The 14,923-nt window shown below is 40.3% G+C and overlaps 1 protein-coding gene across 1 annotated transcript in view; it reads right to left on the reverse strand.

Annotated features, from left to right (window-relative positions):
- Positions 1-239: 239 nt before the first annotated feature.
- The window catches only part of MOV10L1 (Mov10 like RISC complex RNA helicase 1), a 43,641-nt gene continuing 28,957 nt past the window's right edge, over positions 240-14,923 (reverse strand). Inside the window, exons 17-26 of the mRNA XM_053463694.1 lie at positions 13,347-13,493; positions 11,520-11,641; positions 11,041-11,140; positions 10,803-10,967; positions 9,796-9,969; positions 8,986-9,135; positions 6,389-6,496; positions 2,725-2,865; positions 1,255-1,346; positions 240-365 (exon numbers count right to left, since the gene is read on the reverse strand). Of these exons, the coding sequence (XP_053319669.1) occupies positions 356-365; positions 1,255-1,346; positions 2,725-2,865; positions 6,389-6,496; positions 8,986-9,135; positions 9,796-9,969; positions 10,803-10,967; positions 11,041-11,140; positions 11,520-11,641; positions 13,347-13,493 (1,209 nt within the window). The 3' untranslated portion in view covers positions 240-355. The remainder of the gene's footprint in view (positions 366-1,254; positions 1,347-2,724; positions 2,866-6,388; positions 6,497-8,985; positions 9,136-9,795; positions 9,970-10,802; positions 10,968-11,040; positions 11,141-11,519; positions 11,642-13,346; positions 13,494-14,923) is intronic.

Below are 14,923 nucleotides of genomic sequence, written 5' to 3' on the forward strand. Positions count from 1 at the left end.
GCCAACAATCTTTATTCTATCATTACAACTAATCTAAAGAACAATTACCAATTAAAGTAACCACACACACCTAGTCAGTTGAAAATATGTTTAATTTAGCTTTAGAATAATTGCCTTTAATATTCCTTTAAACATAAGGCAACACAACTAGTGAATTAAGCAAAACAAAACAACTATCACACACCAAATTTGGAAAAGCACACATCATGCAGTGCTTGGAAATTGTTATACTGCTCAGATTATTTTTCCCTAGTAGGAAACATTTAGCACATTTGGTTCTCTTGATAACCTGTTGTCTTGGACTGTCTGGATGAATATCAGTGCTCATTTTCAAGCATTTAACAAGGCAGTGGATCTAATCACACCTATATTGAAGGGGGAAAAAGTGTTAAAGTGTCCATATATTTTTATTGATTTAATTTCCATACCAGAGTTTGATACTAGACAAATAAAACTACTCAGTTGAGTAGAAACATTTTTCAGCAATGATTTTACATTTAAAAAATTGCTGCATTTAAACTTGTGACATTTCAGTATACCCTCCCATCCATAGGTCTATTCTCATTCACACAACCCTCCTACCATAGAAAAGTATTATAACTATTACAAATTTTAGACATAATACAAATATTTTAAAATAATGATTAAATTAAAAGCAAAAATAAAATTCTGTTTCTTAATAAATTCTAGGGAAAAACACAGACATTTAAAATAGCAGCTAATGGATTTGGGCACAAACCAAATGAAAATAAAGGGAAAAACACTTTTTTCTAAAACGATTCCATTTACACAGCAATATAATAAGGTATACTTAAGCATACCCAATAGACAAATAAAAAGGTTACTTGATAAACTAGGTATCTATTTACAAAAAGAAAAGTTTGATATTATGTAAAATAAACCTTGTGAGATTCCTCTAGCCTAGATGCCATCAGACAACTTAAAGACATTTAATCTCGCTTAAAACTCAGGGTTCGTTATATAAACACGCAAGTTGCTTATTACAGGGAAAAATCTGGAGCAACTCAGACATTTGTCCTGCCCATCTTGCAGGATTTAACCTCTGTAAAGCATAACCAAGTTAGATGAAATGTTTCCCATCACTGTAACGCAAGTGATTACTAAATAAACCCTCTAGGTACCTAGGTTTGGAGTCTCTTTAAAGACCCCAGTCATCTATTGGAAGATACAGATTTGAAGGAAAAGGAAATAGCAACACATCTACAGCATATAAGGTGTATGTATTTTACTCACTGTTGAAGAGATTCAAGCCCAGGAGGTAGGTTACAGCCTGTGTACGCTCCATTTACTATGCAGTATTCAAGTAAAGCACAAATGCATGGATCCTAGTAGCAGTAAAGTAACAGAAAATGTAAATAAAAATTAGTCACAAGATGAGAAAAAGTAAAATCATAATAGTACCGGAATTTCCAGTAACATGAGATTCCAACAGTTTTAACTGCTCAAATGGCACATTCCCTTGCCATTCCCTATAGTATGAAAGCAAGACCATCCTCCTATCCAGGCAGGGCATAAGTACCTACTGCATAGCTTTTTAGGATCACCAAATCTTTAATTCCTACCTACCTGGGAAGGATTGTGTGCTTTTAATGCGTACAAATTATAGTTGGTTTTGGTACTCTTTGGGGGGGGGGGGTCCTTGGGACATCTATTTCCCCTCAGGTCAATGGGCAGACCAGTTGCTTTCTCCGTAGCTTTGGTCCTTGGCTTGGGTAATTTAGCGGAATGGTTAAAGGCAAGGAGTCAACAGATCCTAGTAAGGCATGATGTCCAGCTGTTGCTGGTGCAGTTATGCATAAATTGCCCATTTCTGTAGAATCACTGGGCTCTTCAAATTGTATCTAGATTTGGAATGAATTTGAATCTGACCACGCCCTCAACAAGACAAGATTGTGCTGTTGTGGCATCCAAGAAGCAACTGTTCTGGTATTTGTTGCATAGTGAACACTCTTCTGAGAAGGCTTTCCACAAGATATGGAGTCTTTGTGGGATTTTTTGCCCATTCATCCAGTAGAATGTTTGTATGGTCAGGCACTGATACTGGACAAGAAGAGTGAAATCTGTCAGAGCTGCAAAAAAAGGGGGGGGGGCAAACTACCTATTAATGTCTATGTATTTAGAATCTGATGTCAATATAGTGTATTTACCAGCAGGCTTGTCCCAGGTAGCAGACACAGAGCTGGTGGAATGTGCCCTTGCATAAGCAGGAAGATCTTTACTTGGAGCAGGACTGGTATAGCCTATCTACACCTGGTATATCCTATGTTACCAATCAATAAAATCTTGTTTTTCATTATATTTCTAGTAGCCTTTGTTACTACACTGGAAATTTTGAGGGTACTCATAAGAGTATGTACTACTCGCCCTGCCAGAATAGAAGGAGCTTGCTCACTTTCATGCTATGGAATGGAATTCCCAGATGAAATGTAAGGATTTTTTTAAGCAACATTTTAGAGTGCATACGCCCCAAAGAATTGCCAGCATGAGCTACTTTCCATAATTTCTATCATCACCTTTTTACCACAATAGGTTTCAAACAGGGTTGCCATGAGGAGCATTTTTTCCAGTGTGCATTTATTTACAAAGCATACATGTAAAGATTACATTGGTTACGTATTGAACAGTGGTGTAATGGATCTTAACGGATTGTAACACCAGACGTTTGGCAGTCCTTTTCAATGATTAAACAATTTGTGTACATACTCTGACAAGGACGTGTGGATTTCCCAGAACAATGAGCAGTGCCTTTGGTCTAGTTGTTGCAACATTATACCGTTTTGGATTGGTCAGAAATCCCAGAAAATATTTTGAATCATTATACAAAGAATCCTCACATGATCGCACCTATTAAAAATAAATAAAATCAAATTAACAGGGAAACGAAACATGACAGCACCTATACAAGTATACCCCAAATTATTGATAATTGTTGACCCGGGCACGTCATGGCTTTAAACGGTGTTGTTGAATGCCTTGGCATAAAATGTTATAAAATAAAAAAAAGTTATTAAAAGTAAACATCCCATGGGCTGTCTACTTTAAATAAAATGTATGATTTGATGGGGTAAATTGAATTTGCCGGGTTAAACAATGTCCCAATTAACACACTGGGAAGGATGACCACGTCACTCAGGTGATGTTGCTTAACACATATTGGGGTGTTGTGTGACATATACCAGGTCCTGTAAATTCATACCTAAAGTACGTGTGTGGGAAAAATACAAACACAAAATACTACTGTAAACTTTGACAAAGGCTGGTGGTAGAATTAATGCATGGAAAGAGTAAAAAATAGCAGCATTTGAACTACCCTGGGGTGTCTAGTTTTCAGAAATATGTGGTTTTATTGGGCACACTGAATTGGCCAGGCTCAAAGATGTACCAAAAAGGACATGGGCAGTGGATCACCAAATGTCAAAGTTCAACATTGAAAAATGTGCATGCCCCAAATGCGGCCCTTTTGCCCCCAAGCAGCCAGGCAAACCCATGCAAGTGGGGTATAACTGTACTCGGGAGATGTTGCTGAACAGATATTGGGGTGTTGTATGACAGCGACATATACCAGGAGCTATAAATTTATACCTAAAATGTGTGTGGGACAAAAACACATTCTGCAAACTTTGATTTGGAAAAAATGGTTTTGAAATAGCAAAAAGCTACTTGTACTTATTGCCCCATAACGTGCAGAAAGCCCTTTTCCCCCTCAATTTTTGACTGTATTTTATACTTTTTTTTTTATAGTAAATGATATGATACAATCAAACTGTATTTGATCAAAGGATACAATTAAAATCCCAAGATGAAGCCTAACCTTCAAGTGTCACTAAAATGAGCCACCCACAGATGCGCCATCTTAAAATATTTTTCTCCTTGATCAAGAGACATACACATTGCCACTGCTTGGTATTCCAAATGATCCAGATGAATGGTAATCTGCAAACAGAGGCCATTTGTGCATATAAACATAGCACACAGGTGTGTGGATCTGTCTCCATTTTGAAGAAAGTGTTTTTTCCAATAAATATTAAAAAAGCCAAAAAAAACCAAAACCACAGCCACAAAAGCAGTCTCATCATCAGTCGCATTTGTTTTGCTTTCTCTTTTGGGAACTGCAAACAAATCTTGAGACAAGCACCTTGGTTGAAACTAGGTGATGTCACAGATGACTTGCAAAATCAGCGTGTCTGACATGATTGCCTCTCAAGTGCTCAGCAAAGAGGACAGAGCCTCCAACTGAAGGAAATACAGAGACTGAAGCTGGGAGAGATGGTCTCATTATGACTCCCCCTCTGCTATATGCTAAGAATCCCCTCGAGGAGTAAGGTTTCTTCCTTGAGAATCTAGAACCATAGGATTCCTGGCCCTTCGAAGCCCCAGAAATGAAACATTCCTTTCAGTACTTCCTTTCCAGACGAAGCCAGAACTTATCCCAGGGCTTGACAAATTTGTTGTGAATCTAGGCGCCAGGTAAAAAAAAGTTAGGAGCCAGGACAGTTGGTCAGGAGTGATCTGATCATCATCAGCACACTTACTAAACTCACAGCGTTTGACCTGGAAGCACCCTGGACTTTCAGGTCAGTGCTGTTTTATTTTTTTTTATTTTTTTTTTTTTTAACTCTTTCGATGCTGATGTTCCATTGGAGCACAGCATTGACTGATATTTAGTCCCCACAAGCTTGTGGGGACAAATGTTAACCCCTGCAATGCCACAAATGGGTTATACACAATTGTGACATTGAAGGGGTTAACGCTGCACTGTCACTCTCATGGAGCGATCAGGCAGCAGGAGAGGGTTGGGCTGCTATCCACACTCATGGGGAGACCAAAGAACCCTCTCCCCTGTCCCTGAAGCTGCCTCTGGCAGCTGGGACTCAATTGCTGGTCTATAGACCAGACATTGCAGGGAGGGGAGTCTTTGATGACTGCTGTAGGCTTCCAAGCCTACAGGAATCATCAATGGGCTTGTGGGGGCTTCCAGGCAGACCACCAGCAGCAGAGCCCCGTACAAAACGGGAATTAACCCCTAAATGCCGCGATGCCCCTAAATCGCGGCATTGAAGGGGTTAATGCTGCACTGTCGCTCTCATGGAGCGATCAGGCAGCAGGGGGGTGTTGGGTCAGGTCCCCACACTTGTGTGGGGACCCAATCAACTCACAACCCCCTTCCCTGAAGCTGCCTGTGGCAGCTGAAAACACAATTGCTGGTTTTGCAGCAACCGCGTTTTCAGCCTACAGGCTCACTCCGTGGGAGTGATCTCAGGTTCGGGGGCGGGCTCGGAGTGGCTGTGCTGTCTGCCCAGACTTCTGGGCGGACAGCAGCAGCAGCGCCCCCGTGTGGTGACTCAGCCTCTTACATCCACAATTTTTTCTGGATGTAAGAGGCTGACAAAACCTAGGCGCCAGGACAAAATTCTCTGTCGCCATGGCGCCCTGGGATTTGTCGAGCCCTGACTTATCCCCAGTAGTATATTCCAGCAGAGACTATTTCTCCTTTACTAAAGAAATCCTTACCTGGAAAGGGGATAGCCAAAAGTTTCATCTCAGAAGTACTGTCTTCAGACTAGCGCTTCCACCATAAAAGCTCTACGAGCCAAATCTCTCACGGCTGCGGACCTTGCTGCCAGTGCAGTAGTTGCCTAGTTTTATTCACATCTCATGCTAAAACCCCCACATTTAGATCCTCCTCTACTTGCTGAATTAAGGTGATGACCTAGCAAGCCGCAAGTGAAGCAGCCCCCTTCAGTTCTCCTGTCCCTAGCATCAGAGAAATGTGCAGCACCTTCAATTAGAAGAACAGCCGTTTTTCTGCTTTGGCTATGGTTGCATCCACCCAAAGGAAGACCAGTGAAACAGAATTTTTTTCAAACTCTAGTCACTGGAGAACCCCTCCTGATTTTTAAATGTAGCACTAATAGGTCCCTAGGATGACATATGCATCGCCTTACCAGCAACCAGTGCACACGCGCCATACATTTCTACTGCAATTTATTGTCCATCTTGGTCATATGTGATAGCCTGTAAATCACCTATTCACCTTCTCAAAGTCTCCCAGTAAGCCAGACAACTCCCTACTAAAAGCAACCTACCAAGCCAGACAACTCCCTGCTAACGCAACCTACCACTTTATGGGATTCTTTCTGCCCCTTATGCTAAATACAGCTCCAGCAGGTATCAATTTATATCTACAACTGTGTAAGCCTCCCGTTGCACTAATAGCTTTCCGTTGTTGTAAGAAGCTTTAGAATGTGTCATCATAAATTCAAGATGTTAATTAACTCTCATAACCATAGTGATTTGAGGAGCAGTCGTAGTCATATATTATGCTAACATATTAAAATGTAATTTCACAAACAAAAAAGGTACCTACCATTGAAATAATGATTACCAAGAATTCTTGACCTTGGAACTCTTCTACAGACCCAACTTTTATGTCTGAAAGATCCACAGTCCTAAGCAGAGTCCGTATTTTCTCAACCTAAAGAAATAAAAATAAACTCATCAAGGAAACTTGATTTTACACTTAAAACCTTTCTGGTACTATGCGTGTTCAAAATGAAAGCTCCATAAGATGTTCAAAACACCAATACATCTGGACTAGTCACGTCATTCTCAGAACCCTTTTTTTGTGCCCTTGTGTGATAACCTGAAACGATCAAAACATTAGGTAAAATTTATGCATGTATCTTTTTTTTTTTTATAAGACACAAAAGGTAAAACTTCAGATCATTACTGATTACCCAGCCCCATGAGCAGGTTATCATGCTCATTGATAAAAGGAAAGAATTATTTTGATTAATGAAAACCACAGTACCTAGTAAACAAAATGCATGGGAATCAGCCATGTCAACTGGATGGCACATATTCCTAGACCTGAGAACACGTGCTGTTCTGCAGTTTTTCTATCATTTACAGGGCCCCAAAAACTTATAGTAAAACAGTTTGTAAATAATCACAGAAACTGAAAGGAAAATTAGATCTTCAGATGCGGATAAAAAACTACTATAACCTTATGGCAACGTGAGACACGCAGAACGAAATTTCCCTTTCCAGCTCCTACTCCAACCACCCTCGGCAAGCCACCCAGTATCTCCGAGTTAAAGACAGAATTGAATGATGACAGATAAGAACCATTCGGCCCATCTAGGTATGCCCATTTGACCTGATGTAGAGACTTAGACCTTAATCAGTCCTTGGGCTTGTCTTAGATTTAGGATAGCTTAATGCCTACTCCATGCATGTTTAAAATTCCCTCACTGTATTAGTCTCTACAACTTCTGATGGGAAGCTGATTATTTATATATACACATACATATTGTATGTACAGTGGGGCAAAGAAGTATTTAGTCAGCTACCAATTGTGCAAGTTCTCCCACTTAAAAAGATGAGAGGCCTGTAATTTTCACCATAGGTACACTTCAACTATGAGAGACAGAACGGGGGGGAAAGAATACAGGAAATCACATTGTAGGATTTCTAATGAATTCATTGGTAAATTGCTCGGTAAAAACAGACCTGTAATATCTTCTTTGAGGGTCTCCTCTGTCCCCCACTTGTTACCTGTATTAATGGCACCTGTTTGAACTTGTTACCAGTATAAAAGACACCTGTCCACAACCTCAGTCACACTCCAAACCCCACTATGGCCAAGACCAAAGAGCTGTCGAAGGACACCAGAAACAAAATTGTAGACCTGCACCAGGCTGGGAAGACTGAATCTGCAATAGGCAAGCAGCTTGGTGTGAAGAAATCAACTGTGGAAGCAATTATTCGAAAATGGAAGACATACAGGACCACTGATAATCTCCCTCGATCTGGGGCTCCACGCAAGATCTCATCCCGTGGTGTCAAAATGACCACAAGAATGGTGAGCAAAAATCCCAGAACCACACGGGGGGACCTAGTGAATGACCTGCAGAGAGCTGGGACCAAAGTAACAAAGGCTACCATCAGTAACACGCTACCCCGCCAGGGACTCAAATCATGCAGTGCCAGACGTGTCCCCCCGCTTAAGCCAGTACATGTCCGGGCCCGTCTGAAGTTTGCTAGAGAGCATTTGGATGATACAGAAGAGGATTGGGCAAATGTCATATGGTCAGAATGAAGCCAAGGTAGAACTTTTTGGTAGAAACTCAACTCGTCGTGTTTGGAGGAGAAATAATGCTGAGTTGCATCCAAAGAACACCATACCTACGGTGAAGCATGGGGGTGGAAACATCATGCTTTGGAGTTGTTTTTCTGCAAAGGGACCAGGACGACTGATCCGTGTAAAGGAAAGAATGAATGGGGCCATGTATCGTGAGATTTTGAGTGAAAACCTCCTTCCATCAGCAAGGGCATTGTGGCTGGGTCTTTCAGCATGACAAAGATCCCAAACACACCACGCCCAGGCAACGAAGGAGTGGCTTCGTAAGAAGCAATCTCAAGGTCCTGGAGTGGCCTAGCCAGTCTCCAGATCTCAACCCCATAGAAAACCTCTGGAGGGAGTTGAAAGTCCGTGTTGCCCAGCGACAGCCCCAAAACATCACTGCTCTAGAGGAGATCTGCATGGAGGAATGGTCCAAAATACCAGCAACAGTGTGTGAAAACCTTGTGAAGACTTACAGAAAAAGTTTGACCTCTGTCATTGCCAACAAAGGGTATATAACAAAGTATTGATATGAACTTTTGTTATTGACTAAATACTTTTTTTGCCCCACTGTATGTATGTATGTATGTATGTATACACACACATATTAAAAAAAAAAAAAAAAAAAAAAAAAAAATATATATATATATATATATATATATATATATATATATATATATATATATATATATATATATATATATATATATATATATATATATATATATATATATATATATATATATATATATATATATATATATACACATACATATACACACACACCATTCTCTCAGTAAAGAAAAACACGGTACTACACAAGCTGTACACAAACATACCTGTTTCCTATATGGAGCAATTACACCAATGTCCTTAGGCGACACAGATGTTGTGATTTGTTTAGCAAGAACGCAGCAGTACCGCATGACCTGAACAGCTTCTGAGGGGTTGAACCAGGAAGGATTGTTCCCTTCACGCATTTCAGTTCCCTGAAGTAGGAAGTGAGGGAAGAGAATTGCAGAATAATTCAGTCACATTTGGATACATAGATTGTGTTTGAAATGTTTGTATTACAACCCGTTTAATCAACAAGAGATGTGAAGATAACAGTGTGTTTGCTCAACAGGATTCCATGTTATTGATCCGATTTTGTAATTTTGTTTATTATAAAATCTTCTGACACTAATTGGGACGAATACCTATATAAATATATGCATTTATCCGCCTAGGTCCAAAGGTGACAATGTACCAGGATACTAACACAAGCTTTTTACCTCTTTATCCCTACAACTGCACCAGTTTTATCCAGTCAAAAACAGAAGAGCTGGACCAAATGCGTAACTTCACATTAATCAATAGTGAATTAAAACAAATATAGCAATTAGTGCTTTGCTTCTACAGATGTATTCCGAGCCCACATTAATATTTCAAGTGTCTTTACATGCATGTTCATTTCCTCTCATCTTTCTGTGGGATTTTAACCGCAACTCTGTCTGAAAACACATCCTCTAGGTGACTCCCCAGAAATTAAATAGCCACATCTCTACATTGTTTAGAATTCTCCATTCCTCTATCTCATTATCAGATTACCAATAAGACTGTTTAAATAACTTTGATTTGGAAAATGAATACGGAAGATAAATGCCTACCCTCACACCATGGAAAATTAAAGGGAAGCCTTTACTTGGTAGCTTGTCCCATCTCAAAAGCCGGTTTACAACACAAGGGTCAGCACATACTTCTAGCTCTTTGTGGTAAAACAGCCTGGAAGGGAGCTGAAGTAAGGCAGTGTGTGATCTGTAGTTCTTCATAAGCTTTGTGATCTGACAGTAAGAAAAAATACCCTAATATTAGTATTTACACCCAAAAGTTGGAGAAGCAGGGTTTTCTTACTATTTTTTCATTGATACAGTACCATTGTTTATTCAAGGGGTATGACAAAACTAAAATTCACAGACTAAGCAACCCATTAGGCAAATAGGGCTCTACTCACAAACTTACACTCTAGAGGGAATGGGGTGAAGAGAAACATAAGGTATGGAGAAAGGGGAGATATTTTCCCATGGAGGGATGTATTACTGGCGGAAAAGTTTATTGAATAGTGAGAACTGGAGATGATGAATATTAGATGTCTGTGCAACACAAGTGAAGTCTTATAAGCAGGAAAAGGAATAGGTGATAAGAAAAAAGGACAGAAGAATTGAAAAATTGAATAAGGGAGTATTTTGTTATGAGGACAGAAAGGTATGGAGGGGGAGTGTATTAATGCAAGGCTTTATATGTTAGTACCAGTATTTTTTATTAAATTCTTGAGTTAATACTGAGCAAGAAATATAAGCCTAGCAGCAGCATTTAGGTTGTTGCAGAGGAGAGTTTTGAGACAGAGGAAAGGCTATCAGAAGAGTGTTGCAATAGTCAAGACACGAGATAAGGGAATGAAAGAGGATTTTTGTGGCTTCTTGGGTAAAAATTGGGCAGATGTGAGGTTTTTTTTTTCAGGTGCAAGCGACAGCACCTGGCAAGGTATTGAGTGTAAAGGATGAAGGAGAAGGTTGAGTCAAAATGACTCCAATCATTGGGCCTAGTTAGTAGGAGTGATAGCTGTATTGTCAGGTATCTAACAACACATTTAGGATTATGTTTTTGCAATACAAACCAACAATGGATTGTAGTTTCCACACGCCCCGTACGTGTCTTCGTCTCTTAAATACAATGGTCTAGACATCAACCTTTCCAAAAGAGATATGTTCAGCCCATATGCCAAGGCAATTCTAGACTTTACCACAGGCCCAAGCTGCATCGGGTCACCAGCAAGAACAATCTGTTAATACAAGACATAGACCTGTATGAATAGCAGGTAGGAAAACAGGACCATACATGGCAAGAATACTCACCTGTCCATTCACTTCAGAGATCAGACCTAGAGGTATAAGACACTCTGGTTCACTAGCTTGTCCTGCTTCATCCACAAACACATGAGTGAAATGTCCAACCCTGAAATGGTTATAAATATTTCATATATAAGTAGAATGATGGATAGAGGTTTTCTTTATAAATAACTCCTATGTTTTGAAATGGTCTCATCAACACAAAAAAAATACTTTTACTTTTCTTTATCCTACATTGTATGTAGATGACATTAAGCTAACATACAAGGCTGCAACGGGTATTTAAAAAGCAACAGTATACATACAGCTTTACAGCATAACAGTAAATGCACGCACACAAAAAAATAAATAAATCCATCTAATCTCAACACAAACTATGTTCTGCTTTTTTGGCTGTACTCTGTAAACCATTATCATCAAAGTAGCATAACTAACATTACATATTTTAAATATTAATATGCTTAAGAGGGAAATAAGTAACTCACCTTAAGCCTATCTGGTAAAACATGCCTGCACTACTACAAGTGGAAATGATAATGCGAAAACGTGAGGCTTTACGGATATCTTCCCCAGCCCTACAGTATGGCTTCACAACATCTGGAATGCTCTGAAACAGAACAGACTTAAAGATGTAACAAACACACAACAAAAGTGTGCTCGTGTATCTTTTGTTTAGGAGTATTCAATGTATGTAAAGCTTATGGCATTTTCTGTTGTCACCAAAAAGTTGACCAAAAAGTCTAGACACCCCTGTTAAAATGCCAGGTTCTTGTGATGTTAAAGAATGAGAAAGATAAATCATGTCAGAACTTTTTCTCCTTTAATGTGACCTATAATGTGAACAATTCAATTGCAAAAAAACCCAAATCTTTGAGGGGGAACCCCCCCCCCAAAAAAAAACCTCACAATAACCTGGTTGCATAAGTGTGCACACCATCTTATAACTGGGGCTGTGGCTGTGTTCAGTATTAACCAATCACATTCAAACTCATGTTAAATAGAATTACACACCTGCCATCATTTAAAGTGACTGATTAATCACAAATAAAGTTCAGCTGTTCTAGTAGGATTTACCTGACATTTGCTTAGTTGCATCTCAGAGCAAAAACCATGGTGCGCAAAGAGCTTCCAAAGCATCAGAAGAATGTCATTTGCTTTAGATATACCATGGAACACAGTGAAGACAGTCATCATCAAGTGGAGACAATATGGCACAACAGAGACATTACCAAGAACTGGATGTCCCTCCAAAATTGATGAAAAGACGAGAAGAAACCTGGTCAGGGAGGCTTACAAGAGGCCTACTGCAACATTAAGGGAATTACTGGCAAGTACTGGCTGTGTGCTACATGTGACAACAATCTCCCGTATTCTTCATATGAATGGGCTATGGGGTAGGGTGGAAATCTTTTCTTACAAAGAAAGCATGGTGGTGGTAGCATCATGCTTTGGGGCTGTTTTTCTTCAGTTGGAACCGGGGCCTTAGTCAGGGTGGAAGGACTTATGAACAGTTCCAAATACCAGGCAATTTTGGCACAAAACCTTCAGGCATCTGTTAGGAAGCTGAAGAGGAAGTTCACCATTCAGCATGACAACGACCCAAAGCACACATCCAAATCCACAAAAGCGTGGCTTCACCAGAAGATTAACGTTTTGGAGTGGCCCAGCCAGAGCCCAGACCTGAATACAATTGACCATCTTTGGGGTGATCTGAAGAGGGCTGTGCACAGGAGATGTCCTCGCGACCTGACAGATTTGGAGTGCTTTTGCATAGAAGAGTGGGCAAATATTGCGATGTCAAGATGTGCCATGCTAATAGACGCCTACCCAAAAAGACTGATTGTTGTAATAAAATCAAAAGGTGCTTCAGAAAAGTATTAGTTTAAGGGTGTGCACCATTATGCAACCAGGTTATTGTGAGTTTTTGTCCCCCACCCCCTCAAAGATTTCAGTTTGTTCTGCAATTGAATTGTTCACGTTATAGGTGAAAAAACTCTGATATGATTTATCTGTCTCATTCTTTGACATCACAAGAACCTGGCATTTTAACAGGGGTGTGTAGACTTTTTATATCCACTGTAGTTGAGCTATATATGCGCTCTAGAAGCTTTTATGTATTTACATCAAAGGATATTACATTCACATACAGAGGTATACAGTGTACAATGCTCACCAAATAATTGCATTTAAGCCATTACTATAAAACACATATTTTTATATAAAACTAAGTGCTTTTTTAAAAAGTATCTTAAGATGTTCTCTGTCAGACACTACAATGCAGATGCATTCTACTACATAGCAGGGTGCAGTACCTCTTCTTGCCGGCTTGTGGCATTCATCCTCACCATGCTTCCAGGCTCAAGCTTTTGAGTTTCGTGAAGCCGTAAACAGACCAGATCAGCTGCACTATTAGAGGGTGCACATACCAAAATGCGACTGTCTGATCCTGCATAATGGATCTGCAAAAAAAGAAATTGAATTAAAACCCAAAGACTTAACAGTAACTCAGGAACTTTGATACGTGTAGTCCCAAATTGAAATATATAAAATACACACACACCCCTTCTGTGTTCCTACACTACAGAAATATGGATGACAAAAGGAGAGAGTGTGCATGTGACTGTATGCATAATGTACATGTTTGAGCTAGAGGGTGTATAAACTGTGGTGTGAATCCTCTCTGACTTTCTACATCATTGCATGTTTTTGCCCATGAACGTCAATAGGGCTTCAACAAAAAAAAAAAACAGATTCCGGATAACAAGTAGCCCAAGTGAAGAAACACACGTTTGTTTTTTTAATAGGTACATGACGCAGGTATCAAATAGCTGCCGAAGTTGTCTGTTGGATAAATACCGTATTTGCTCGATTATAAGACGAGGTTTTTTCCAGAGCAAATGCTCTGAAAAAATACCTCTCGTCTTGTAATCGAGGTCGTCTTCTAATCAGATCTCATTCTGCTTCGGCCGTGCTGCTTACCGGGCTTCGATCGCGAGCAGCGTCCAGGAGAACAGGAAGCTAGCACAGTCCTCCCATAACTCTGCCTCCCCCCTCCTTCCTCTGGGGGCAGGGCCAGAGACGTTGCTTGCACGGCCGAGCCCCTGCAGAAGTCTGCGAGTGGGAGATCTGCAGTTCAGGTAAGGGGGTGGGGGGGTTTGAGCGTGTGTGTGTACGTGTGATTAATGGAATGATGGAGTAATGGAGTATTTAAATGTTTGTGAATGAGTGTGTGATAGCATGGATGTGTAAGGGGGGTGGGGGTGGTAGCATGGCATAGGGAGGCTGTAATCACACTTCTAACATCCCCAGGTTCCAGCATGTACTGGCTGCCTTGGCTTGATAGGAGTGTGATTGCTGTTAGCAGTATATATATGCCTTTTATATAGCCCCATGATATGCCTTTTAACCCCCTATATGCCAGAGTGGCATATAGGGGTATAAGGCATATCATGGGGCAGAGGGGCATATAGGGGGTTAAAAGGCATATCATTGGGCACAGTGGCATATAGGAGGGTATAAGACATTTCTGATATGCCTTTTAACCCCCTATATGCCCCTCTGCCCCATGATATGCCTTTAAACCGCCTATATGCCAGAGTGGCATATAGGGGTATAAGGCATATCATGGGGCAGAGGGGCATATAGGGGGTTAAAAGGCATATCATGGGGCACAGTAGCATATAGGAGGGTAATAAGACATTTCTGGAGGCAGAGTGGCATATAGAGGGTTAAAAGGCACATCATGGGGCAGAGTGGCAAATAGGGGGGGGTATAAGGCATTTCTGGGGGCAGAGTGGCAAGCCTGGGGGCAGATGTGCATAACTGGGGGGGGGCAGGTTGGCAAATAAAAGGAAATAAAAAATATATTTTTCTTAATCATAGCTTTTAT

This window comes from Spea bombifrons, chromosome 4 (genome assembly GCF_027358695.1).
Source record: "Spea bombifrons isolate aSpeBom1 chromosome 4, aSpeBom1.2.pri, whole genome shotgun sequence".
NCBI classification, from domain to species: Eukaryota; Metazoa; Chordata; class Amphibia; order Anura; family Pelobatidae; genus Spea; species Spea bombifrons.